The sequence below is a fragment of the Anopheles coluzzii genome, chromosome 2 (genome assembly GCF_943734685.1).
Source record: "Anopheles coluzzii chromosome 2, AcolN3, whole genome shotgun sequence".
NCBI lineage: Eukaryota > Metazoa > Arthropoda > Insecta > Diptera > Culicidae > Anopheles > Anopheles coluzzii.
In genome coordinates this window covers 122,538,107-122,565,739 of record NC_064670.1, presented here as the reverse complement: position 1 = coordinate 122,565,739, position 27,633 = coordinate 122,538,107, and the positions used below count along the sequence as shown (strand labels likewise).

The window sequence follows — 27,633 nt, the reverse complement described above, 5'->3', positions numbered from 1 at the left end:
ACGGATGGGAAAGGAAAGCGAAGAGAGAGAGAGGGAAAAGGGGGAACAAAAAATGCGTATGGTTAAATGTGAGCAGCTAGCTTAAACATGCAAATATATTCCACCCTCTGGTTTTTTGTCATTGGAGAGAGACACTACGACTTTCTTGCCCAAGACGCTCCAAGGCGTGCTCTAGTCCTTCGGAATCTTGTGAAGGTTAGGTTCTCTGATAGTGGACGAAGGGGTTGCTTCTTTTTCCAATAGTTTGTTTGGCAAACTGTTTGAACGCCTTTTTTCTGTAGATGACCCTGGCAATAGTGTCGCGTGGTCTGACTTGGGAGCTTTTCTTTGCAAATCCTGATTTAAACCGTTGGGGGCCTGCCGATGATTCGAACGATCGAAATGTCATTTGAAGGAAAAAGAAACCGGTTCGAGGCGTACAAAAAAAACCGATCGAGTGATCTTCGGGTTTGGCAAAATTTTGCAATGCAGATGGGATGCCAGACAGTTTTGTTGTTGGAGGAGGGAGTTCGACTGGTTTTTGCGGGATGAGGAAGATCTTCCGTGTTTTATGCGTGTCTTCCAGACAGGGATACATGTGCGTACCAGCTTGTGGTGAAATTATGTTTTAAGTAAGTTATATACAACAGATCATGATCTTCAGAATTTTGAGATGCACAGACACTTTATGAGTACATTCAACTAGATAAGACACCAATATTCAATGAGCTTTTAGTGCGTAGATCTCTATCCTACTCCAACATTCACTCCACTTCATCACATTACTTACGTTAATTCGCTTGCGCAGCTTATCGCTCAACAGCGAGACACAAAACTCGAGCAGCGTGGCGGCCGTCGAGGGCATTCCAATCAGATTGAATCCATTGATACGGTTCGGCAAACCGTTCTGTATGCAGTCCGCCACCTTCTTGATGTCCACCAGCGACCACATGCCCATCAGCTTCATCGACAGCTCCCGCTCGTCCACGCAATGCACGTAGCCGCAGATCTGCGACTGCTCGTCGTCCGCCAGCACCTCCTGCACGAGGAAGTGAACGCGCGCCAACAGTGCCGAAGACACGCGGCTCAGATCCAAATTGCCAGCCACCGACAGTACCACCTGCCGGCCATGATCGTCCCGCTCGGGCAGCGGTACAATGTACCCACCATCGATGATGGCCGCAATCTCCGGATCGTCCACGTCCATCCGCTCGAACCAGACCGGATTGGTTTGGCGCACCGTCAGATACTTCTCCAGCATGGCACAGGCCTGCGGAATCGAGTACTTCTTGGTGCGCAGGAAGCGCAACAGAAACAGCGCATCGGTACGGCAGCGCTTGATGTGCGGACTCTTGGCGATGAACTCGCGCATCTGGGCCAGCCCCTGCGTACGCAGATGCTCGTCCTCGCGCAGCTCCGATTTGGCCGTCTTACGCAGCTTGTCCGAGAGCGTCCAGGTGTACGGCTGGTAGGTGGCCGGGCTGGCACAGTTGCTGTAGACCGTCGTGTCGTTGTCCATCGTTGTGGTGCGCACTGTGGGGGATACGGATACGGAGCAAATGATTGATTGAGTTGGAGTTGGAGCGGGTTTTTGTAACGGGGTGAAATAAATTAGAAACAACCGTTCGGCCGGGGAGTTGGTGGACTTTCTCGTGCTCGCGTTGACCTTGAGAAGGGAGCGAGCGATTCGTAAACAAACGAACAGTGGCCACATATGACGGTCAACATGTGTGTTTTCCCTTTTTTCTGTGTTTGTGAAACGCTGATTCGAGATATTAACGGTTGCATAAAGTTCCAAGCATCAATATTGGACAGAGTGATGGCAAGCGTTAAGTGATGCAATTAAAAGCGCAAATATTCAAAGTTCCTTGAGGTGACGGTGGGTTTAAGTTAAATATTAGACCACACGAAGGAGAATCAGCAGGTTTATGATGTTTACTGGCAAACTGTTTATCCAAAGCGCTGTATTAATGGCGATTGCAAAATGGATCCCCAATCGAGCACATTGTCATAACCCATCAAACCTACTAGGGGCGTCTAATGTGTTTGAAGCGCTTTTTGTTCTTACGCTTAGAAGTGTGTCAAACGTTGACACGTAAAGAAGCGGAAGTACTTTGCTAGCGGCACCGATTGGAACGGGTTGAGCGGAAACGTTTACCAGTTCTTCCTGGTACACTTCAGCACAAACAATACACGCCCTAGACGACGTAAGACGTTTTGGAGAGACAAAATCCAAAGGTCCATGATGAATGAACCACAACACCCAGGAGGGGAGCAACCAACTTCTTCTGAACGCTCATGAACTTGACCTCGACTACGAGTTGGAGCGGAGTGATGATCCGTTAGGCCGCAAAAGAAGAGCTTAGCTGTTAGACCTTGAACGTCTTGAAGATGGGAGGAATTGCTATTGGCAATTGGCGGGCCCAATGCTCCCCCGATAATGAGCGGTATTGTGGTGGATGTCTACGAATGATTTACAAAAAATGGAATATTTTGACATGAAGACATGAAGACGCTATGCAGGATCTGTTCAACGTCTCGTTAATTAGTGATATGATTGTTGTGTTCAATTGAAGCTAATTCCTCAACTTTTGACGTGCAAAAACCTCTTTTATGCATGGAAATACTTAGGAACAATAGGAATTATAGGATACAACAGACAAGTGTACACTCAGCGAACCAAAAAAACACACAATGTTATCAAAACAGATTATCTTCTCTAAATGTCCACCTAGCTATTTCATCATATCAGCAAATTCTGAAATAAACCACTTGAAATGACTTTCCAACCAAAGTTTCTGCTTAATGTACATTCCTCAGCTAGAAGTAGGCATCGGTTTCAACAACATCATTTCGCATTCCAATCGTGTGCCAGGGACCATTTCGACAGTGAGCCAAATAAAAACCCATTTATTGCATATAATGAATCCAATACTCCCCTGTTGAGTTCCCTTTTCCCCTCTAGACGATTGCTTTTACAAATTAACTCTCTATCCATTCCGAATATTGGAGACATCTTCATCAGCGAATCTCGGCACGCAATCACAACTCATTACCAAACTCGGTATCTCCTAGGCCCGGGTTGAAGAGAGGATGATGATTCCTTCTCTTACATACAGTCCAAGCAAAACTGCATTAAATATGCCGCAAAACTCGTGCCAATTCCGGTGCCAAACAGAGGAAAACGGCGGGGAAAAACCTCCCACTGCGCGTGTGCTTCCGAAAAAGGAAAAACCGAACCCCGGACGAATGCTTCCGCTTCAGAATGCTTAATCACGATCACTCATCACTCCTCTGCTGGCCAGAGCAAAAGCAGAAAGCAGCGAACGAGTCAAGAATGTGTAATTAGTCTATCCGTAGCGCAGATTAATCCACAGTCCATCGGATTTAAAGGCGGAGAAGCGGGAAGATCTTTGTATGCGCTTGCTGGCCCCACACAATCACGGCGAATTCCTCCCACCGAAACGTACGCACGACGGTTTATCATGCGTGTAAATATAATCTATTTATACCTCCGCCAGTACTCCCCTCATACACTCCGGAAGAAGTGGGGAAGAATTTGTTTCTGCTCCAGTTCCACCGACAAAGCCGTCGGCCCCCCTATTTATGTGTGCTCCGATCGATCGGTATTTAAAAATATGGTAACATGGGCGAAGAGGTAAAAACGTCATTTGATATTTTCCCCCGGGTGGAGGTTAAAAGTAACGATCGCTGTCATTACCCACCAGATGGATTATATTACAGATCGTTACAAGATCGCAAAGAAAAATGTGCATTGCAATGGCGATCGCGTGTTTCAAGTTCATTTTTTCCACAAAGTATCTTCGTTTGGGGAGCTGTGTTTTGGCGATTTGTTATGGTTCAAGCCCCTCGAAAATGAAGTCGTAATGCGTGAAATCCTATTACCCCACGGATGATCGTACAAGCATCTGCGGAACAGTGAACGGTCGGCTATTTACTTAATAACCATGCATGAGATGGTATGTTACATTGCGTCTTCTCCATTTTTTTCGTTGTTTTTTGTGGCAATCTAATTGATTGTTTTCGTATTCGTAGATCGGGTAGTTTGGCGACGAATACCCTCGATCGTAAGCGAACCTTAAGGTCAACAGATTTTGCATCGTCACCGACGCCATCACGGCAGGATGTGGACAAGGGCTAGTTCGCGTGATCAGCCGGCCGTCTTTTTAAACGTCAACACCGTGATTTCGCTTTCGATTGCGAAGCAGCTCTTTCGGACGCCGTAACGAATGATGGCAAAATTAGTGGACGATGAGTGTGTCGAAAAAGAAAAAAATCGTCATCCTTTCTTCGCCGGTGGACTTCACCCGAAAAACATAGAAGCGAAAATTAATCCAAATCGGAAGCGGTGGAAATTGAAGGTGACCTCTCATGCAGAAGCAAAACTATCGTTGATCTTCGCGTAGTGGCATTGGGCAAGGGGTGTTGATTTCAGTTTTCCAAATTCCAAGTAGCGATCGCGATCGTACTAAAGCAAACTTAATGAGTTATTGTGAAATCATGACACAAGTCTACGCTACAGTGTGTCATCTGGCCAATTTATAGGGGGAAAAAACCTACATCACGCCAATTCGCAACTGTGTGTCCCAACGCCCAACACACGCTTCTTATGTTTCAGCTGTTTTTCGGCTTACACGCTGCTATCACCTCCAGCTCAGTAGGCGGTGGTCGTCATCTTAAATCCACCCCAAACCTCTGGAACCAACTGATGCTGGCGGCACACTGTTGCCAAGGAAACGTGTATGGAAAGATGGCTTTAAAAATAAAATTCCACACACTTCCACCACCAGCCAACGGTCGCCGTGGCCATAAATATGATGCTGCATTCACCGGCTCGGACCGCGTCGTTCGCACACCTGCCAAAGATGCGAGCGAATCTTTCGCCAAGATTTCGGTTCGCGTGTGTGTGTGTTTACTGACGTTGTTTGCTTCCTTTTGCGTGAAATATGCGCCACAAAACCAGGAACCGAACTGTACCCATGTCTGTGTTGTCGCTCTGGTCTGTGCCGATGATAAATGGCCCAGCTATTAGGATGCCTGACTCAAACCGTTTAGCGATATTGGCCATCTTCGACCGGTGGAGTAATTTATCAAGTGTGTTGGGATGTCACACCGATCTTTGGGTCTGGGACACACCTTTTAACGGATAGCAGATGTCGCTGGCATCATGTTTTGCCTGGCAGAGCAAGAACTTCGACAGACAGTTCGTCTCTGCCAACTGCGATATGTGGTACGAGTTTCTTGAACTCTTTGCAGTCCACATACGGCGCGGATCTGGTCACCCATACTCTGGAGTCCAGGTCAGCAAGTTGGGCGAGCTGGAAGGTTATGCAATCGAACGCGACTTGAGCTGCATAAAGCTCAATGAAGCGAAAGACTCCAATGCTCCAAAGTTGACTTCAACAAAGAAGTAGATCTTGGACAAATACAAACACATATACACACATGTGTGCTCCGTTTTCAATACCTTCCCCTTTCCTAACCCAAAGACACACTACACACACACACGCGCACACGCACTCATACACACAAGCCCAAGTGAAAGGTTTTGCAGCCCCGTAATGGTAAGAGGGGACAAGATACGGCCTTTGGTAACAGTATCAACAGTGGTATAAAACAAAATAAAGCTTGCCTGTGCAACTTCCCCCCCCCCTCTTCCCGTACCTTCACTGAGCGTGTTGGGCTAATCTGGCAGTTGCACCATCGCACGGTGGCTCGCGATCAACGCTCGATCGATCGATTGGCCCATGCAGAGGGGGGTTGTGAGTACCGTGAACCGTGAAACCGTGACCAGCGCTATACTGAAAAGACAGATTTGCCAATTACTATACTCGTAGCCATGCACTAATGCTTGGCGACCGGCGGTGCATGCATGCCTGCAGCCGTGTTAAATTTCACCCTCCCCGAGCCGATTGCCGACTGCAGATTGGATGTCAAAAGGTCGGAGCGTCGTCTGGGGCTGACCTAATCAGCGTGCTGCCTAATGAGTGTTTGGTGGTGCCTTTTTTTTTATGTCCCGCTCATTAACCGAAATCTTTTGCACCGGAAAAGGTCAGGTAACACACTACACTATGTTAGATCATCGATGCATTTTTTGTTTTGTTGCTGTGGTCTAACTGCTAGGACTTGAAGTTGCTCCCATCCTACTGTCTTTTTTTTGGGGGTTGAAGGTCTGTTGACCATCTTAACGCAAAAATTCACTTTCGATTTGCACTCACATTGGAAACTGACGGGTTTTCGTGAATATGTCACCGTACTCCTGGTCGGATTATGCCGTTGCTGTTACCGCTTCTCCAACGCACCAAACGGTTACGTAGCACTTGTGTGGACCGACTTTCAACACGTTTTGTGCGAGGGTCACTATTCACGCGCACCCGAAACCGATCACGAGCTGGAACGACGACGAGCTGGGACAAGGAGCGTTGATGCACACGACCGTTCGGTACGGCGGTCAACGCAGGAATTGGCTGTCGAAGACGCTGCTCCAGACCGGGTACCGGGTGTTTGTATGTGTCTTGTGAGAGTGAGAGTGCTTCAGCGGCCTCGATCGCTGGCCCAGCTATGGGGTAGGGGGATTTTGCACGCTGCGTGAGGGTTAAGTCGATCACTAGACAGCGTGTGTATGTGCTTTGGGAAAGAGTGATTGGAAGGAAACTACATGAAAAGTTGGAAAAATCAAATAGGAAGGTTTCACTAATTTCTCTCAAATAAATAAACGATTATAAAAATCCATAAATTTTTATATACCCATTAATAAAAGGTTATTTATTAAACACCACAAACAATCATACTATATTGAACACACACTGTAGTGAGAGCTCACCGCGTTGCTACACGTTCTCTCGTCTGCGTATGTAGCTCACAACAGCGCAGAGAGCTGGCGCAAGTCCGCAAGAGCGTTTAGTAACCTTAGTAGGCTTTGTTTTGATTAGATCACCATCGGCCCAAACCACCACCCTCTGCTCTGCCGTACAATTTCTCCACCCCGAATTGTGTTTCGCATACGCGCCATTATGTGTATGTTCTTTGCCTCCCCCACCTGTGGCCTGTGGCCTAAGGTCAGCGCGGCGTTTCGTTCACCGAGCCGTCGAACACGTGCACGATACGAAACCTAGCAGCTAAAGCGCGAGTGTGTGTGTGTGTGTGTGTGTGTGTGTGTGTGTGTGTGTGTGTGTGTATAATTTCGTCTATTCGTAATCTTCTTCTTCTTTTTCGGCCCACCAAATCTATTCATAATTCATGAGTTTACCGAGAATCAATCAAAAATTGCCAAACGCTGGTGTCCTATTACCGGATGAGCGTGGATTGTAAGGGCTACGGAAACCAGGCTTGACGACGGACGACGATTTGCGCTGTAAGATGCGTTGCACGTAGTACGGCTAAGTGCGCTGTAAACCGTATGGGTAGTAAAATCTGGTCGTTAAGGTATGCCATTTGACAAAGGAAGGGAGAGCAGGACTTGGTGCTCGTTGAGTTATGAGGGCACGAGGGATAGTTGGACGGTTGGTAATGAATAATTGAATTAAATCGATTGATTACATTGGAAGGGGTATGGAAGAAATTTGGCTAGAAACAATTCAAGACTTGCCGATAGTTGAACTACCAAGAAACCGTTTTAAGCGCATTGTTTACACTTAGTATCGCACATGATTGCAATTCAATGCATGTGGATCTTCGCTATTGGAATACCAGCCGGAAATACAATGTTGCAGATGATGAATGCTCTTTCCTGCCGGGTGCTAATAGTGTCCATTAATCTAATTTCCACGCGAGAATGCAGTTAAAAGGGTAAGTGACAAAATGCAGCACTCATACTCATCGTTGTTTATAGAGCCAATTGGCGAGTATTGCAATCGAAACATTGTACTAGCAAGAGAGCAAGAGCTGTTGTTAAGTGAGGGAAGACGGTTTGATGATGTTCGCAACAACAAAACGTTGATCATGATCTACAACGGTATTGAAAGAATTTGAACGGTTTTATAGCACGCCTGTTGATATGCAATTGCACAGCACGACAAAGTCCCAACGCGTATGCAACATGTTGTACGCTATTTGATTACATTGCATAGCTTTAGGCGTCTCAGGAAATGGTTTTAATTCGTTAGTCATTGGCAAACGACTCACCTTCTCTCTTTGGGCCCTGATTCGGGCTCGGGAGAACATGTTTGTGACGTCAATAAGTGTGCAGGCTAAAATGTTATTCTAGGCACGTGAAACACGTTAGAAACAAAACAACCAGGAAGGATGCGGAGAAAGACGTGACATGGTGCTGCTACAGAAAGCATAATCAGCGTTGGGAAACCCACGCTAGATGTTTTGTTGTTTATGTTATTTCTTCCGGGATCAAATTATTTGCCAAAAAACACACACAAACAGCCGAAACCAGTTTTCATTAAAATTGTTCTATTTGCTACACAGTGAATGATGTTTACAAATATATACATTATTATGAGCTTATTAGGGCGTTAAAGATTGCAGGTTTGCAGGTATACAGTTAATTAAAATCCAGCCGAAGAAGCGTTGAAGAGACTCGCACAGCGTAATATTGACGCTGTGTTATCCAAACTTCATCCTTCACACCTTGGCTGAGGGTCATCCTTGAATAAAGATTATCATTTCTAGTCACATCGGCGACTGCGGACTGGCCGGGTCATTCAAATTTTGACCAAAAAAAAAAGAAACGTTTTGTTTCACTCGATTTTGGTTCCATCGTCCCCACCCGTCGGTGGTACCCGCCGGTGGTCACGTCAGGTGCTAATTATTATCGTTGCCCGTCATGTCAACAGACGCTTCCACTACTCTCGTCTCTCTGTGACTCTTTCTACAAGGTCCAAAGCTCGATTTAAATATGCCATTCATAGCCATACACACACAAACATATAGAGGGGAAACAAAGCGAACCATTCCCACTTGTCTACAATTGTAAAATAAACACAAATCCCCGAGAGTATACATATTGCTAAACAAATTGAAACGAACCAAAACGATACATACATCACAGTCTAACAGAATTACAGATTGGATTACAAACTAAAAGCACGCTCGCTAGTCGAGCTGCAGCTTGCGGAAGCTTCCCACCGTTCCCGTTTCAATTTCTGCCACGTGCGACTTCTTGCAGCTGTCCATATCGCGCCCAACCTCGTAGTCCATCTCGTCCAGGGCAAGCAACTGGGGACGGTAAATGCGACAGCGCTGCTTGAACGCGGCAATGTGGTCCTCCTTGGGGATCTTTCCACCGTACTCCTGGGGGATGAGCCGCTTGTCCACCTTTTTGTGCAGATCTTCCCAGCTGCGATGACACTGCGTGGAATGAAGTGAAAGGTTTTCCTACTTGAAGCACTAAACCATTACAAACTGTCGCCTCTTGCTTACCATGATACGATTGCGAAGCTTCTCGTTCATCAGCGCCAGCGTGTAGTTCGCGATCTTCAGCGCCAAGCTCGGCGTATTAACAAAGTGTAGCTCCTGGATGCGCATCGGCACCGCATTGTTCAGGTACGTCGCCAGATCGCGTATATCGTTCAGCGTCACCAGCCCCAACATGCCCATCGTAATGCCGGACAGATCGTACACCAGCACAAACCCAGCGCACTGCACCGACGCATCATCGTACAGCGTTTCGCCCACCAGCATATGCATCCGGCTGCCATGCCCAACCGTGTACACCTTCGGATCGAGCGTGCCAGCATCGCCAAAAATCACCGTCCGACCACGTGCATCCTTCTCCAGCAGCGGATAGAGAAAGCCCGCCTCCACCAGCCCACACATCTCGCGATCCTCAATGTCTAGCCGCTTGAACCAGTGCGGATGCACCACCCGGCAGGCCAGATAGCGCTCCAGCATGTGCGACGCATTGATGAACGAGTACTTCTTCGTGCGCAGGAAGCGCAACAGAAAGCGTGCGTCCGTGCGGCAGCGCTTGATGTGCGGATGCTTCGCGATCCAGTCACGCAGCTGGGTCAGGCTCTGGTCACGAATCGTCGCATTTTCGCGCAGAAAGTCCCGCGCTAATTGCTGACAGTGTGCGTCCAGCTCGTCGATCTCGTTATCGTAGCGGGCGGGCGCTTTGTCCAGGTTCGGGGCCGGAAGCACCACTAGCTCGTCACTGGGCATGACTGGGATGTTACTAGTACAGATACACACAAACACAAATGAAAGAACAATCACTCACACACGCACACACAAACGCACAAACACACTGTTCACCGGGAGAGTCCCAACCGCACCGGTCGACCGATCGAGACGAAATGAACCTGCGAGCCATACGATCGATGGTTTAATAATTAAAGATTCGGGTTTTGGGGTGCTTGTGACGTGTTGCGCGTGTTGTAGTATGGAGGGAAGCAGCGTGGGACATCTGTTTTGGTGGCGATCATGTGTTTGGATGCGGTGGGGTGAGTATTACACGCGAAAGAAAGCGTTTCCAGTAGAATGGCAATAGCGACACCAGAGGTGACAATTGACTAGTCTAATACGAGTAGTTTAATGATCGAGCAAGTGAAGCTGCTTGGTTGTAGTGCATAGCAGAGAGCAGCAGTGATGCATTTTACAGCGTCTTTTTCGCTGACGAGGTTGGTGAAACGATCGATGGGTAATGGATTATCCGGTGCAACAGCTCTATGATGTGGTTGGTGCAAATGGAAATATTGCACAGAAAGTAGCAATCAAATAAAAGGGGGTGGAGTGAACTATTAGATGCATTATTCATGCGGGGATTTCAGAGCATTTCTGTTGAGGAGTGGTTCAATAATTGTGGGTAAGTTTCGTAAAGAAGGATTAAATCGTGAGTTATAATTGAATTTAGCGTGATCTATATGAGCTGGTTGCATGGAGCAGGTGGTAAGTAAGCAAATTAGTGCAACAAATGGAGCATGTTCAATTCTCGTTTCAGATGAACATCAACGAACTACCGAAAAACTTTTGTAGTTGCACTTATTATTTAAAAATAAGCGAAATTTGTATTTCTGTGCATACTATTTCGTAAAATGACCCCAAATTAGCTCTTTTTGTTTGCCTTTTTTTAATGCTCAAATAATAATAATACGATTCAAATGCGTTAATAAGCACGCATGGCGTTTACCCAAACTCTCATACAAATAAAGCTTAGCCTTACACACGCGCACACCTTCCCTACCCGATCAACGTCATCCCACAGACAGAAAAGCACAATTTCTTTTCATAAATTATGCCACGGGATATTTGAGCATTTCGGTGGTACGTTGCAATCCACCACTACCACCTGGGATCCTCATCCATTTACGCAATCCATTCAGTTGGAGGGAAATATTGACGCAAGCGGTGGGTAAGTGCAAGTTCTTCGTATTAGTACGCGCCTCGAGCATACGAGCATGATGATGGTTGCTGAACCGCGGGATTACAAATGGACGGTAAAATAACACACACTCGCCGGAGGTGGAGGATGGAGCAAACGGAGACTCCAAATCAAAGCCCTCCGATCAGCCAGCCCGACAACGGCGACGACGCCAGCCAGCGCCAGCGCCATCGTTCAATTATTCAATTGTCATACCGAATCCATTCGCGGTCCTTTTCCACGAGCTTTGGCACTGTGTACTTTCACTACATACTGACGGCTCGAGCGATCGCAGAAGGGGAAAGACTCATACAATTTTGAATAGGCTGGTCAGGGCATCCCTCAGACAAACAAAAAAAGAAGCAAAAATCACCACCTCAGCCCCGTATGTCGTAATATGCTGCTGCCAAGATTGATGCTCTTGCGGTGCGTTTGGGTTTTCAATTTTTTTGGGGCCATAGTGCTTACCCAACTGACCAATTGAACTGCCATTGCACACCGTCGCTGCTCGGTGGTTCCTTTTGCGTTTTTAGGACCGCGATGCGATGCACGGATGGATAAATGAGATGAAAAGTGCTTCGGCTCCCACTCTCCGCACGCCGACTAGCGGACTGGCGGATGCTGGGTGTGGCGTGAAAGGTGTGGCATTGCTTTGGTCAAGTGTCTGTATGTCGAAGCGTTCGAACCTGGGTGCAATATTCAATGGCGTGACGGTGTTTACGGTGCTTCTTGAACATTGCACCGGTTGGTGGGGATCGGGGGTGATATTGACGTGATAGTGCCATGCACACATCCAAGACCTTAACCTCCAGGATGGGATGCAGGCACGGAACGTGTGTGCTACCGGATTGACGGTGAATAAACGATGGCGAAGAAATAAAGTGTAAAATTAACGTTAAACCTGTTGCAATGTGATATGAGTCCTTACATGGTCATATCTACTTTAACGGATGATGAATATTTTTACAGATGCAGATGCAGTACATTGAATAACGGTCTGTGAAGGAAAATTGAGAAGAGCAGAAGATTACGATTTGCGTTGCTGTGAACATTAAAAAGTGTAATCAATAATTTTGCTGCAATTTTTAAAATCTGTGTGATATCTGATCAATTATTACAAATTGGTATGATTCATGACCACGGCGGTCCCGTGGTACATTCGTCAACTCGAACGCCTCAATAACATGCCCGTCATGGGTTCAAGCCCAGAATGGACCGTCCTGGGATAGTCCGGAGCCATCTGGAGCCACTAGTCGACATCCGGAGCTTTTCGCAGCCGTCGGAACCGTTTGAGTTGACCGGAGCCGCCCGGAATCGCTAGTCGGCAGCCGGAGCCGTCCGGAACCAGTCGGAGCCGTCGAAAGCGTTGGAGCCCTCGTAGCCGACAAAGGTAGGTTGGAGACGTTGGAGCCGTCCGGAGCTCTGACGGCTCCGGACGGCTCCGGCTGCCGACTAGCGGCTCCGGACGGCTCCGGACGGTTCCGACGGCTTCAACGGCTCCAACGGTTCCGACGGTTCCGAAAAGCTCCGGCTGCCGACTAGTGCCTCCGGACAGCTCCAACAGTTCCGATGGCTCCGACTTGCTCCGGCTGCCGACTAGCGGCTCCGCACTGTTCCGGACGGCTCCGAACGGCTCCGATAGCTCCCGATGGCTCCGGACGGCTATGGTCGGAATCGACGGTTTGAATTTGTCGGAATCGGAGCCGAAGTAGCAATGCTCGGAAGCGATTCCGAGCCGTGGGTGCAATTCCTATGACTACTGCAAGACGGGATCAATTAAAGGGTTCATTCAATTCAGTATTTCTCATAGGTGTGGAACATTTGCTTGGCTCTTTCTTACTCGGGAATGAACGGTATGTGAAGGAAAATGGACTCTGCATTACACACTTTCAACAAATCAAATAGGAATTTTCGATGGGCCATAGAGTTCAATTCTCATCATATAACATTCACTTCAAGAAACAGCCAAAAAAGTGCCCCACAGTTATAAGAACTTCTTATCTCTATACCTTGTAATACTTTGTGTAAACATACTTTCGGTTGTATATATTGTTCATAATAAAAACACCACATTTTTGTACTGATCATCCAAAAAGGCACATTGATGGACCCCTTGGATACCATAATGGAAGCTTTTATTTGGCGGGAAAGACGGACAAAAGCTTCGATTCAACTGAGCTTCTCAAAGCTTTATTTGAGAGCTTTTCTAATGAAATAAACAAACCTCTATTACAAAACAAAGATGAAAGAATTCACTAATAGATGAAAGACCTTGTAAGTCATACAATCATAATCATTTTTTGAGATTTTAGGCAACTGAAAATTATGCATACTGGAATGACAGATTCATAAAGTTCGATGTACTGTTTTGAAGATATTAATCACATTTCAGGAAGATCATTATACAGTGTAAGTAAAATAAGACATTTTATTCTGGACCCATTCCAAAACCCTGCTTAAACGTAATACTGAATATTATGCTGTTTGAAATGAATTTAGCTCCCTTTGACGTCACCGTTACAAGAAACCAGAATCGCACACATACACCCTAGAATCAACGAAAAACAATCACTTATAACTGCGTTTGCAAGAACTCTATTTTTGCCATCGTCCCATTCTGAAGTGTTGTGATCGATGTTGATGAAGAATTTTAATAGAGTTTTAGAAAGGATGAGTGGTTGCTTTTTTTGTATACGCATATAGATACGCCGTCCGTACGAAACCGTTTCTCACTTTGTCATTTAACATTTGCCAAATGCTACGTCATTTGGCGGACCGTGACTAAACAAAAATTCGACTGCAAACCAAAAACCAAAACAAAAAAAAACTAAACAAACATGTCTCCTTCACGCTTCTTGGCTGCGAGATTGGTTTGTTTTTGCCTTCGAGTGCCTTATACCAAGCTTTGGAGATAAGATAACCTTGCAGCAGCAGCAGCAGCTTATCACATTGAGGTGGAGGAAGACCCGCCAGGGGATGGTTCAATCGATCGAGAGCTTTCGGAAGCTCCCAACAGCACCATCGGCCACCACCTCGCCCACATCCTCGTGGACGGCCGCTTCCCGTGGATCCTTCAGATCGATCTCCATCTCGTCAAGCTCCAGCAGCGCAGTGCGCTTCGACCGAAGAAACTCTCTAAATCGTTCGTTCAGCACCTTCAGGGTGGCACCGTTACCACCGTACTCCAGGGGCAGTAGCTCCGGGGACACCTTCGCCCGTAACTCTTCCACCGTGCTGTGACACTTTGTGAGAGAAGAAACGCTCATTAAAAACAGTTGTCAACTTGTCACTCAGTTATTCAGGTAATAATTACATGAATGCGGGCACGAAGCTTCTCACTCGCGAACGACAAACAGTACTTGCTGATTTGTGCCGCAAACGTGGGCACACTGACGAAATGATTCTCCTTCAACCGCACCGGCACACAGTTGATTACGCTCCGCAAGTAGCCGGCCAGGTTGTCCAGCGTCCAGCACGTGACGTGTGCCATCGTCATACCGCCATTGTCGAAGATGTGCGTAAAGCCGGCAATCTGGTTCGCTTCCTCGTCCAGCAACGCTTCCGCCACCAGCATGTTCAACCGTATCATCGTGTCCGAGTTGTACCGCTGGGCGTCAAAGTTCCTCACCACACCGAAGATCACAATCCGTCCACTCGCCGGATCACGTCCGATCGGCACCAAACAGCACGCATCCAGTACCGCCCCGAGATCCGCATCTTCCGGATCAAGCCGGGCGAACCAGCGTGGATACGTCTGGCGCATGGTCAGATACCGTTCCAGCATCTCGCAAGCCATCGGGACGGAGAACTTTTTCACGCGCAAAAATCGCAACAGAAACCGATCGTCCGTGCGGCACCGGTGGAGTCGCCCATTCTGCCGGATCCACTCACGCATCGCGGTCAACGATTGGTCGCGCAGCTTGTCCTCTTCCCGCAGTTCCGTGGCCGCAATCTGGTCCAGCTGGCCGGACAGCCCATTGCACGGGAAGAACGTTTCAGCACGTTGAGCCATTTGCGCAAACCGATCTTTTCCGCACGGAACGGAACACACTACTGGGGAGCGCACGGTCCAGAGCCCGAGAACCCGGCTTGCTGTGTTTGTGTCGGCGCTCTGTTTAATAACATACAACCCTTCCCCCTTCTCAACCTGGCTCCACCGCGGAAACGTCATTCGCGGACGATTACGATGGAGGCAGTGGGTATTTGTTTTTTTTTTGTAATTTTTCGTTTGCCACCCCATGACGGGAGGTAACCGTTGAAATGTGTGCCTGTTGTTGCTGGAGTCGGTGATCGAGCGGATTTTTGAACCCACTTCCAGCCCGCTCACGGGGGTTCGCTGAAAGGGGTTTTGGGAGATACATTTAATTGACTGTGTCTGACTGACGCACCCGCGACCCGTTCTCTCTCTCTCGTACAAACCGGCAGCAAACATATTCGCCCGCCCGCAAGTGACTGTCAATGATGAGCCTAGAGGGAAGGAGATGCGGTGAGCTCGGGTTGAAGCAACTGCTGCGTTTATAGTTTATTTGTTTACTTTGGGGCGAGGGTGATGGAAAGAGATGGAGACTCTCCGACACACACACACATGAACAGGGACGTAAATATCACATCATTGTGAATGATTGCAGAAGAGCGCAATGGGAGAAGATAGATACTACGGCGTTGCTGGCGCGCGTTGAAGGGTTCGTATCTCAAATCTCTGCCGTAATGATGGTTGCGATATGACGGTGTGCGTTATTACATTGTTAGAATTATATCACTGTAATGAGATGGTGGTGGGGACACCTATCTGATGGAAGAATGAGTGTGCGTATATCGGAAGGGTAGATCAATTATATGCGCCTCGCAAGATGCTGTTCGATTGTTGTCAAACGGAAACGAACTCTGTAAGGGCGTGACTCTGTACAAGCGTTTAGTGTATAGGAAGGTAGAGCATACTTAAAATAAATAAATAGAGATCATCAGAACACAAAACGACCTTGAAAAGATGTAGTATGTTCTCGAGTGAATTGAATAATGCCATCAGATTGCATACCTTTAGGCGTGTTTGAGCTTCGTATTGCATACCTTGTAACAAGCGCACCTCAAAGGTAGGCAATGCGCATTTCAAACTATTCCTCTTAATGTTTAACAACTTTCAGTTACTTTTATGAGTAGTTTGAACCAAATCCGAGTTCGTTGCATAATCACATTTCACCTTTCACTCGGTATTTGTCAATTTATACCTAAATTTACCTATAAAGGCAAACTCCTCTAGGCAATTGATCGAGCACTGTCTCCTAGTCTATTTCACGGAAAAACTCTTTATAGGTTTTAGGCATCGAACAGATTATACATGTTATCCGTTTACGCTAACATCCATTCCAGTCATGCAATCACAATTTGGAAACACTCCCGAAACACACGAAAGAAACTCTCTCATTTCCTTCTCCCAAAAACGCATATACACAAAGCAAAAGAGACACAGATGAATGTCATTCATCAAAACAGGAATGTGTACTGGGTGCACCGCGGTGGAATAGACAATCCAACGACACCGCGAACACGGCGCATACAATGGCCGACGAATGTCAAAAAATGGCCCTGGGGACAATCGACACCATCGCGCGGTCTGCATGTCTGGAGAAACCGATCGTAAACAAAGACCGATTGATAGGTACTATTTGGAGGCTGTTAAATCATACCCGAACCCGTGTGGATGGTGTTTGAGAGGCGTTGCTGTGTTCGAACTATGATTGATTGGAGAGCAGCTGCTGCTGCTGCTGCTGCAGGCGACGAACGCACATTTTTCAAGCGGTTTTTTTGGTTTTGAGTGTTTTATTATAATCATTTTATTCGTGAGCTCGTTACAGCGGCCCTTTTCTGCAGATATCTTAGTGCAGCTAACTTCTAATACCCTAAAGAGTGGAATAAAACCGACTCGGTATGTGGTAGACACCGTGCACAAAACGGATGGAAGGTGAGTTATGCTTTCCAAAACAGATGCTAATCACTAAACATAATACAATACAATACAACCCTATGAGCCTACCGATATGATACCGTCGCGATGGAGATGGGAAGAGGAGGAGTGTGCAAGAGAGTTGGAACCGGAAACACACTTATAAATATAACGTAAATGTTGCGCATGCAACAGACACGCTAGTCGATGTCCAGCTTGCGGAAGCTGCCCACCATCCCCGCGTCGATACCGCCCGGCGCACAGCCGGTCTTGCTCCACACGGAGGAAAACTTGGCCACATCAATCTCCATCTGGTCGAGCAGCTGCAGCTCGTCGCGGCTTTCGCGGATGCGCTTGCTGTACACGTGCGTGAGGGCTTTCGGTTCTTCGGTTTGATCGGTGTACTCCGTTGGTAGCAGCGTCTTGCCCAGGTAGCTTACCGCCTCATTAATGGTTTTGTGGAACTGTTGAGGGAAACAAAGGAAAAAACATGTTTGTTAGTCAATATCGCTGGCAAGGGTTTACGTCATTTTCAATTCAATGGACCAAGCTTAATAGGATGTCTTTTCACCGCCAGACACATAAAAAACCACCGTAATGGCGCGCACACACGTGTCTGGCCGATGGGTGGGCGAATCAGTTGCCCAAAAAGTCAATGTTCCCGCGAACGTCACGGGATATTTTATCTTAAAACTGGTTTCTCTGTCTAGATCGTGTTCTTTACAGATCTCGTAACAAACATGATGCGCAAACCGCGATACCGGTCCTGGACAATCTTCATTGGTTGACTCCCAGTTTGGGTTGTTTTCGCGTGTGGATGATAACTTTTACGATCAAGCTGAGGTAAGGTGAGCTGCCTTCCCGAAACTAGCGTGTGGCATTGATTTACAACTTAAACTGTTGATTATTATAGCTAATTCAGCCTCTGGGACTTCCATGCTAAGTTTAGGGACGTCATTGGAGTTCAAATCAAAGGTTTTGTTAGTCATTTTTAAAGCTAACCTTTCATTTAACAGCAAACCAAATCAAATGAAATTGCCCCAAAAAAACGATCTCCTTCACGATGTTTTGCAAACACTCAGCCAAGCCGTTATCAGTTTAGTCTCATTGGAAAACCCCTACTAATGTTGATTTGCAAAGGCACACCAGACAGTTTTTTTGTCTGTACCGAATTTAGATTTCTCTGCGCATACATTATGTATATTAGTCACTGTGATTTAGAAATCGAACTGTCTTCTGGGAGCTTGGAGATGTTCCCCATTTTCATATCTCTCTTTCTCTCTTACAACGACACGAAGGCAAGCAATTTCGCCAATTTAGCAACATCCTCCAAGAGGTTTCTCTTTCTCCAAAAAAGCATGAACTCGCATGATCGCATGATCGGATCTGCTTGATCGGATGATTTGAAATGTCAGCGACTAGCCCCCCCACACACACAATACAATTTCCACCCAACAGGGCCGGACATTGCAACTTCTTGGAGGGCGTTGGAGGGGTTGAGAGAATTCCCAACTCAATCCACAACTAAGACCACACCAAAACGTTAGTTTTTTGGAGGCCTTTTGTCACGTTCCACGGAGTCAGCGGCGTTGCGTAAGTACCGTTTTCCGATTGCGCCAAACACTGTGGTGGCCTACAAATCTTCAAAGCGTCTCATTTCTTCTCACACTGTCCACACACACACACCGGCACCCAAAAAAACCAACCCCGCACATGAATTCACAAACGGCCACAACAAAACGCAGGCGCTCCAAATTCGGAAAGGTGTGAACCGCACTGCACTGCTTCTTTATCGCCGCCCCAAGGTTCGTCGTCATTTTGCGCCCATTGTCACCCGCTACTACTCACAAAGAACCGATGCTTCAGCTTGGGGCTGACGTAGGCAAACAGCAGATCCACGATAGATGCGGCCACCTTCGGCAGCCGGATGACGTGAATTTCCCGGCAGCGGATCGGCAGCAGGTGGTTGATGTACGGCCCAATGTTGCGCATCTCGCTCAGCCGGAACAGCGTGAAGTGTGCCATCGATGCTTCGTAACAGTCCACGATCAGTACCACGCCGGCCACCTGCACCATCTCGTCGCAGGACAGAATCTCCATGTTCATGTGCAGAAACCGTATCAGATCCTCCAGGTCGTACTTGTCCACGCGGAAGTTGCGCGACTTGATCAGTATCACGATCTGGCCCTTGGCGTCGAACCCGAGCACGTGGAACACCTCCTCCTCGCCGAGCGCCACCATCGTCTTCTCGTACGGGTCCAGCCCCTGGAACCAGTGCGGGAACGTCTGGCGAAGTGCTAGATATCGTTCCAGCATTTCGCACGCCTTCGGGATGGAGAACTTGCGCTGGCGCAGAAAGCGCAGCAGAAACACGGCATCCGTGCGGCAGCGGCGGATGTACGGATGCTTCGCTATCCACTGGCGCATCTGATCGATGGCCTGCTTGCGGATGTGATCGTCCTCGCGCAGCTGGTCCGCCGCCAGCTTCCGGTACTGCTCGGGCAGGCTGCACCGATACTCGTCGAACTTTTCCGGACACTTCTCGACACCGTACGTGACCGTCATGATGATGCTGTTGCTGGTGCTGTGTTGTGTTGTTCCTGTTGTGTTCACGATCACCTCCAAACACCAACTGACACTGACGGTCGGTGCGCTCGGTCTGCGAAAGCTCGGGGTGGAAGAATAACGCACTTTCCCTTTCCACCGCAGAGAGGCACGGCACGTCACGGCACGGCGTGGCCAGGTAGTCGCAGGTTGTGCTTGTCCGTCTTTCTTTGTCTTCTGTTTCGCGTCGGCTCGGGATCTATTGTCGAACCATCGAACTTCTTCGTCTTTCCATCGTTTCCATCACGTGGAGCAACTGGTTTTCGGAACGCCGACCGCCGGATGAGACGGTTCGTCTTCATGCGACATGCTTGGCGAGGAGGTCTTTGAAAATCGGGAGCAAAAGAGTCTGTCCGGGAGAGGTTGGGGTAGCTTAGTCAGTGTCCAAAAAGTTGGACACTCCGCACGATGCCATATGGTAAAACTACACCCCAATCAACGCTTGGCTAACACACTTTGCCGTTGGCGTAGCCTTGTGCCGAAATGCAAAATCCATCGAACTGGCGGTTTGGCAATCAACGGGGGTGCCACACTGTTTATTGGGATCAAAACGCGCAGATAGCAAACGCAAATGCGCGTTCCGTTCGTTACGCCCGAACGAAGCGTTGGAAAGACCGTTTCGCAGTCGCACAAGTTCACCCTTTTTGGCCAAACCAGAAAGAAAAGGCCCGTTTGACCTTTGCATTGATTCCATTCCCATTGGCACAGGGCCCCCGGGAAGCAGGCACGCGCGGTCAAGCTGGTTTCAAAGGATGCAGCAGTAACAGCAGCAGCAACCAAATTCAAGGTCCTGTTTGGTGCCACTAAGCAAAGGTAAACCAGTATACCAGCCTTTAAGACCCTGCAGCGGGACTTTCCGGGGTTTGGTTGTCACTAGCGCACAAGTCACCCAGCATTCCGACAAGCGTATGATCTCTTTTCGACAACATTAGCATCATAGACAAACAGCGTTTGTTTTCGTGGGACGAGGAGCTCGTGTTGTTGGATGTCCGTGTCCGGCTTAATGGATCTTTTAAACATGCAAACAAGGCTGCGTTGTGTAGCTCCTCGCATGCCGAGAATATTGAAAATACACACACACGCACACACACGATCACGATGGTAAAGGATAGCGAAACTATTAACGAGATGGTCAACCGCCCAGCGTCGTCACAGATAAGTGTGTGAAGGACAGAGAGTTCGACTTCGCATCGGCAGAATAGGTCAGGGTCTTTCTTTTACGCCGCACTTCGCACAGGATATGGCTCGGGTTCGGTGGCAGGTTAAAGTGGTTACACCGTAGGGTTTGGCCCTCTGTAACAGAAGATCGTACTGTCCTATGCTGCCGACACGTACACACACACACACATGAAGGTATTGCATAAGCTCAATCTCATGACTGCGAAATCGATGGCTGTGTTAAGTTGACTGTTAAGACGCAGCTTTTCTGTATCGTCATCGCTTTGTGCAACCATCCACACACACAATCGGGGGCTTCTGTTTTCTGCTCTGGATCCGCAATCCGCTTGTAACGCAGAAGGAGTCACCGTCGTCTGCGTCTTTTCCCAACCGACATTATCGCGCGACAATTTCCAATTTTGTATGAGAAAAAACGGGCTCAAAACGTTCTCAAATCGTGCTCATTAGCAGCACTAAAGAGCACGTTTCTGCAACGGTGCGACAGCGTGTATCATACATGTAGTTTCTGTATACTACATTATTGTTCAATTTCTTTCATTCTCTCCATTCTCCCTACAAAGACTCTTACTCTCTTTTGTCCATTCTGCACATGCTTACGCTCTTTATTTTACCTTCTTACTCGCACATACATATTAACATACTCACACAATTCACACTGCCGAAAACCGGTGCGGGATACACACGTACCCGTCTTGCCTGCCTTCTCTCCTCGTTCTTCCTTTCCTCCAGCTTTGCCTTCGTCGAATGGTGTGTACGCGTCCTGCTTGCTTCACTCTTGCTGCTCCTACGTGCTGCACTAGCGAGGTGGATGTTCGTCTCTACCTTCCTGCCGCTTCTCCTCTACCAGGCGCTAGCACGTTGGAGGATCGGATCGTTCCTGCCTTCTTTCCTCTCCTGTTCTGTTTTCGGCACTCCTAGGGATAGAAGGAAATATTAATTATTTTGCCAACAGCTGTTCAATTTAACGTCAAGCACAATACTTACCAACCAATTGAATATTGCTTCTGTTGTGGTCCGTGCTCACTTCCGTTCGTGCGTGTGTTACGATTTCTTTAAAAAAAAAACGAAATTGATTTTATATCACAATTATCAATACAAATCAGTTTGATAAAGATTGATATAACCCTTTATTAAAAACTGTACTTACCAAATAGTTTTTCCGTACTGGTTTCACGAGAGAAAAAACGGACACACACCGACGCGTCCTACCGCTTGCAAACTTGATTTCACACTATCACATTTTCATGTGAACGCGAAGCAGCGCCTTCCTCGTGTGGCTATACAGGTATTCCCCGATATACGCCATACTCGATATACACGATTTCGCTATACGCTTTTTTTCTAAATTTGACGGTTCTTTGAACAAGTAGTACTAATTTTATAAATCGAATGTCAAATGCAAAATAAATTCCCTTTGGTTGAATATTAAAAACCATTTCAAATGGTATAAAATTGAAAAATTCAGTTGAAATTAGATCAAATAACTAATTTAGTGGCTAAAACCTACCACTTCATGCAAAGTTATACGGATATTAGTTATAATTTGACTGAAAACCTCGAAATTCGACTTTCGCTATTGAATATTCGAGATACGCTATTGCCTCCGGTACGCATTGATAGCGTATATCGGGGAGTACCTGTACAATGATACAAAGAGCGGGCGAGAGGAGAACGCTTGCGTGAACGATTGGTGTAGCAAGCGAATTTGGACAAGTCCCAGAAAAGCAGGACGCAAGAGTTTCTCTCCAACGATGGAAAGGGATGAGCTAAATGAAACATGCGAATCGTTGATGCGACACAGCCAAGTCGCAAGCAAATACAGACCAACACCCAGAAGAGCGAGGCAGAATGAAAAATTTTGTGAATGTTAGAATGAGAAAAATGATAGATACACATACAAATCGCGCGATAATGCTGGTTGGGTTAATTACGCTTTTTTTAGTGGGTTTTAAGCCACAACGACCCGATCGTAATAGATACACACAACACAAAGCACAATTTGCCTGTTGCGAGAGCAAACGTTGTCGATCGTTTTGGATCGTTAGATTAGGGTTTTGTTTGCGGTTCATGTTTGAGATGGGAAACTGTGTTGACGTGGAAAGCTGTAGAAAGCTTTAGGCAAACTATTTTGGCCGTAGTTGAACAGCCACAAAACACAAAACACCTTACACCGAAAGGGGCGATGATGGCGTCACGCAACTTCCTTATATCACAACACCGATCCCCGCATGTCGTCGTACACGAATCGATCGATCGAACACTAGAAAGCTGTTAACCCGGTAGCGGCATCTTGTTGACTGAAGTTCTCAGCGCACATTTCTGGAGCAAGCCCGATTTCACCCCGAGACCCGAGCCCCAAGATCCAACCAACACGCGCGCAAAACCAATCATTATCATATAATTGCAAATGAGCGTGTGAAACATGGACCTGCATTAGACAATTAGCGAAGGTGGCGGCCCCGTCCCGGCTCAGGTCAGCGCAAAAAAAAACTGGGGCTGGAAAGATCGCACTAACCTGCTCCCCAGAGGCTGGACGCTGCCACAGTTTGGCTTGAGCCACGGTTCTAGCAACATCAGCGATTAGAAGGAACTCTCACAGCCATCTGTGACAGTGTACGCAGCGCGCTCAAATTGTACCTCGAAAGGTGTTACTTCCTCCCGAAATCACATCATGCACTACGAAGACGTGATGGACAAACGTCCTCGAGCGTACGCACCGTATCGGACGACATTGGACGAGCGTGACTTGGTGCGGGCCGCGGAAGAGCTGCACGAAAACGAGGACACGCGCGAATCATCCCTTGCGCTGATGCGTGAGTTTATCGCAAAACATCCGCAAATCGTACGCTGCCGGACGGATCCGGTGTTTCTGTTGCGGTTTTTGCGGTACAGGAAGTTTAACGTCAACGATGCTTGCGCAACGCTGGAAGGCGGATTGGCGTTTCTGATGCGCATGCGAACACTGTACGGTGCGGAGGTGAGCAGCTTCCATCCCAACGTGCAGCGTATGGTGGAGCTGGATGCGATCGTACCGCTTGGGCAGGACCGACAGCGACGTACGGTCATACTGGTGCGCGTGGGTGCAATGGATCCGAAGGAAACGACCGCACTGCTGCAGATGAGGCTCGGTGCGCTCGTCATTAACACGTGCCTGGAGTACGAGCGGACACAGGTGCACGGGACGGTATGGGTGGTGGACTGTTCCGGCATGACGATGGCACACGTGGGGATGTGGGGCCTGAGCGAGGTGAAGATGATGGCCGACTCCATCAACGAGGTCGTGACGATGTTCGTGAAGGAGGTGCACATGGTGAAGGTGCCGAGGATCACCTGGATGCTGCTGGACTTGCTGCTGCCCTTGTTGAGTCCGAAAATAAGGGACCGATTCAAGGTACACCATGTCGTTTCCATGTGAACTTGTGAACTCCATAAGCCACCTGTTTCTAACTATGTTTCTTCTTCTTCTACTCTTCGCAGTTCCATCGCACCGAACAAGAACTACACAGTGCGATCGATCAAACGCTCCTCCCGACGACGTGCGGTGGACAGCAAAGCTTGAAGCAAGCTACGGACAACTTTCGCGACATGTTCGAGAAGCAAACGAAATGGTTCAAGCTTGAGGAACAGTTCCTGATGGATCTTTCCATACCGGCGCCAGGTAGTTCGGGCTCATCAGCACGCACCGCCCATCGCAACGAGTTCCCCGGCGAGGAGTCGATGGTTGGAAGCTTCCGGAAGTTGACCGTCGATTGAGCGCGACCACCGCCGGAGGGTTCGAGTGTTCGAGCTTCCAATCCGGTTCCGTAGCATTCCGGAGAACCAGATGGTCGTCATTGGTGCACGGTACGGTGAAGAATCTACTACCAAAGAGTAAGTCAATTAGCAGCAAAAGCAGCAGCACCACGACCCTTAGAACCGGGCCGGTGTCATAACGTGGGCTTGCGCTCGGGTCGGTCAGAGTTTACATCTTAGATAATTGCGATCGACATACCTGATCGCAGTAGTGTGAAGGTGTGTTTGCGTGCCGTTGCGTGCCGTATATGTTGATAAGTTGCATTCTAGCGTTGTATTTTGTTGTTCTGTTCACAAGGAAGTGGGACAATTGTAACAATTTTTAGACAATAAGAAATGAACGTTCACACTACAAATGTTGATGCACCTTAGCGCTAGGGCTTGTTAGATTGTAAGCATTGCTTTCCGCATGGTGATTGTAAACACTTTCTTCAATTAGCATCGATAACATACAATAAACGATTAATTGCATTCCGATAGTGAATGGGACCTATTCGTAGGCAACAAAATGCCTGCAATCATTCAGCCTGTAATCGTGTGGTTGGGTGTAATTACCGTGCTCACAGTCTCACGACCGATCATCGATATGCATCGACAAGCGGAGCCGGTGAAGAAATGCAATCCGCGCACATTCTCCTAATGGCTAGACCCACTAGACACTAGAATTAGCGTCCGAAGCGTGGACACGTCCCGTCGGCCAAACCCCCTCTTTGTTGCGTTACGCCTCTGTAACTGACCTTGACTACAACAGTTTGTTGATGAAATTCCGTATCTCGCTGACAAGCCGTTTGGACGGTCCGATGATGCTGGGGCAGGTGCAGCATTTCACCATCCGTAGCCGAGCGACTCTGACCTTCGAAACGTAACGCCCGAACCATAGCCTACCGCAAAACTGACATATTCCATCGCCGTATCATCGCCGTTCGCGATATCAATCATACGTAACTTAACGAAACGAGACTCTGCCTCTTCTAACACGCAGCAGTGATGACAACAATCGGTTTAAATAGTAAAAAAAATCCGACTTGTGGCATCACCAACACCGCCGTCGGCTATTTCCGAGGAGAGATAGAAACGAGCGAGGTTTAATTTATGAACTAGCGAAAAGCACACATTTTCCAACCGGTCATTTCGAAAAACCGAAACTACGCTTGAGTAAGCGGCAGACAAAAATATCAACCACGGGGTGAAAAAAAAAAAATCACTCCTCAAACAAACAGACATTTTCGTCTCGGATATGGCAATCGTCTTGCGGGGTGCCCTCCATTGTCTGGTGGTAGCCCTTATGTCGTTAGGTTTGATCCGCCCGAAGGTCAGACGATCGTAGATAGAATGCACTTTTCCAATCAGTTTTCGGCGCGAGGGTGATAATCGAGTTTGTGTAAGTTTGAGGCGTTCCGAAACTCATTGGCTATGATTAAATCGTGTCACGATTCGGCCAGACAGTTGATTTGTTTCGTTGGTGTTGATTTAATTTTGCAACGGTACGTGGTGAAGGGGAGAGAAGAAATAATATTTAATTAGTTAAACTATGCTGTACCAGAGAAGCAAACAAATGTATGCTCATAACGAATTTCAAAATTTATAATGTAAATTTTGTTTGCTTTCCAAGTTATTAAACTAAAAATTAGTAAAAACATTGAAAAATAAAATTCATGGGTAAAATGTAGAGGTACTAACTTGAAAACAGCGTTGAACATCATAACCACAGCAAATGTGTTTCGTGTACCATCACCTTCATCATTCACTAGCAATACATCACTGCGCATGACCGAGCGTCTACGTTTTTATAGGGCTTTGAGCGCCCCTTCACCATCGGCGGTTCCATAGTGTAGCGGTTATCACGTCTGCTTTACACGCAGAAGGTCTCCAGTTCGATCCTGGATGGAACCAAGATTTCTTTTTTGCACTGCACTCCGCACGATTTTCTTTTGCCCTATGCATTGTTACCAGTTCTCTTCTTAGTATCGTGAGATTTTATCGTTTTTCTTATGCAAATTACTTTTTTAAGGTTACTCCACACTTGACACACTCGATGACAAATGTGTTACGCACCCCGCATAGATAGAAAAACAATTTGTCAGCAAGGCAAACGTTTTGCACCGATCTGTCGGAGATTGGCGTGAAACATTTCACCTTCGCGTGTCTCGTGTGTGCCGTCTTTCGTACAATTCTATGCTAATCAACCTGTAACCGGCAAGCGCTTGGGTAGCACAAAAAGCGGATTGCATTCTAAAACTGGGGGATACAGGAAATGCAAGAAAAACAACAGTGTGTGCTGCATTCTTCTTACTTGCGAGAAAAGAGATCAGAAGCTGAGGCAAATTGTTGTGTGATTGTTGTATCAGATCTTTTGCTATATACTACGTCGTCATGTCTTACCACTAAAACGGACATTTATGATTGATGTTTGCCGTGTATTGTGTTTGTCTAATTGTTTGCAGTTTTTTGCTTTCATCTTGCACCGCATCTCCCCTGTTTCAGTTGTCAGATGTTTTTTGTTGATCTTCCGCTTGTTTAGTCTTAACTTTTGCTATCGTAAACGTGCGAAGTCGAGACTGTGTTGATACACAGCAGAAGGTCTTTTGATGTTTGAAACAAATGTTAGAAGACCGACGATGTCAAGGAAAAGTTGCACAAGATGTGCTATTTTTGTTTCATTTCTTAAACAACCAATAACTTACAGGAAATGAATGCGCATATCCAATATTTACAAAATCAAGAGTTTTAGCGCTACATTGTGAAACGGAAAAAATGAAAATTAATCGGTTGCTGCATGCTTCATTTGCTCCCATTTCCGGGGTCA

The 27,633-nt window shown here is 47.3% G+C and overlaps 5 protein-coding genes and 1 non-coding gene across 8 annotated transcripts in view; 2 read left to right on the top strand and 4 right to left on the bottom strand.

Annotated features, from left to right (window-relative positions):
- The window catches only part of LOC120951178 (clavesin-1-like), a 194,449-nt gene that overhangs the window by 1,160 nt on the left and 165,656 nt on the right, over positions 1–27,633 (bottom strand). The window contains exons 2-3 of the mRNA XM_040369729.2: positions 6,219–6,407; positions 770–1,512 (exon numbers count right to left, since the gene is read on the bottom strand). Coding sequence (XP_040225663.1) covers positions 770–1,498 — 729 coding nt within the window. The 5' untranslated portion in view covers positions 1,499–1,512; positions 6,219–6,407. The remainder of the gene's footprint in view (positions 1–769; positions 1,513–6,218; positions 6,408–27,633) is intronic.
- Positions 8,384–10,482, bottom strand: LOC120952251 (alpha-tocopherol transfer protein-like). The gene is made up of 2 exons (XM_040371487.2): positions 9,373–10,482; positions 8,384–9,300 (listed from the first exon to the last, which is right to left on the bottom strand). Exons 1-2 carry the CDS (start codon positions 10,111–10,113, stop codon positions 9,046–9,048), a joined length of 996 nt encoding a protein of 331 aa, XP_040227421.1. The 5' UTR covers positions 10,114–10,482; the 3' UTR covers positions 8,384–9,045.
- Positions 13,726–15,450, bottom strand: LOC120951764 (retinaldehyde-binding protein 1-like). Its single transcript, XM_040370657.2, has 2 exons — positions 14,625–15,450; positions 13,726–14,553 (listed from the first exon to the last, which is right to left on the bottom strand). The coding sequence occupies exons 1-2, from the start codon at positions 15,321–15,323 to the stop codon at positions 14,293–14,295; spliced, it is 960 nt and encodes a 319-aa protein (XP_040226591.2). The 5' UTR covers positions 15,324–15,450; the 3' UTR covers positions 13,726–14,292.
- LOC120951671 (alpha-tocopherol transfer protein-like) lies at positions 17,109–22,773 on the bottom strand. 3 transcript variants are annotated; one of them, XM_049605461.1, is made up of 4 exons: positions 22,183–22,773; positions 22,020–22,085; positions 19,101–21,949; positions 17,109–17,716 (listed from the first exon to the last, which is right to left on the bottom strand). In XM_049605461.1, exons 3-4 carry the CDS (start codon positions 19,815–19,817, stop codon positions 17,453–17,455), a joined length of 981 nt encoding a protein of 326 aa, XP_049461418.1. In that variant the 5' UTR covers positions 19,818–21,949; positions 22,020–22,085; positions 22,183–22,773; the 3' UTR covers positions 17,109–17,452. The 3 variants fall into 3 exon arrangements, with proteins under 3 accessions (XP_049461418.1, XP_049461419.1, XP_040226422.1); XM_049605462.1 differs by lacking the exon at positions 22,183–22,773 and having other exon boundaries at positions 22,020–22,121; XM_040370488.2 differs by lacking the exon at positions 22,183–22,773 and having other exon boundaries at positions 19,101–22,114.
- On the top strand, positions 22,965–26,339 carry LOC120951670 (retinaldehyde-binding protein 1-like). The gene is made up of 2 exons (XM_040370487.2): positions 22,965–24,426; positions 24,513–26,339. The coding sequence occupies exons 1-2, from the start codon at positions 23,707–23,709 to the stop codon at positions 24,786–24,788; spliced, it is 996 nt and encodes a 331-aa protein (XP_040226421.2). The 5' UTR covers positions 22,965–23,706; the 3' UTR covers positions 24,789–26,339.
- Trnav-uac (transfer RNA valine (anticodon UAC)) lies at positions 26,648–26,720 on the top strand. The gene has a single exon. It is a non-coding gene; the product is annotated as a tRNA-Val (tRNA).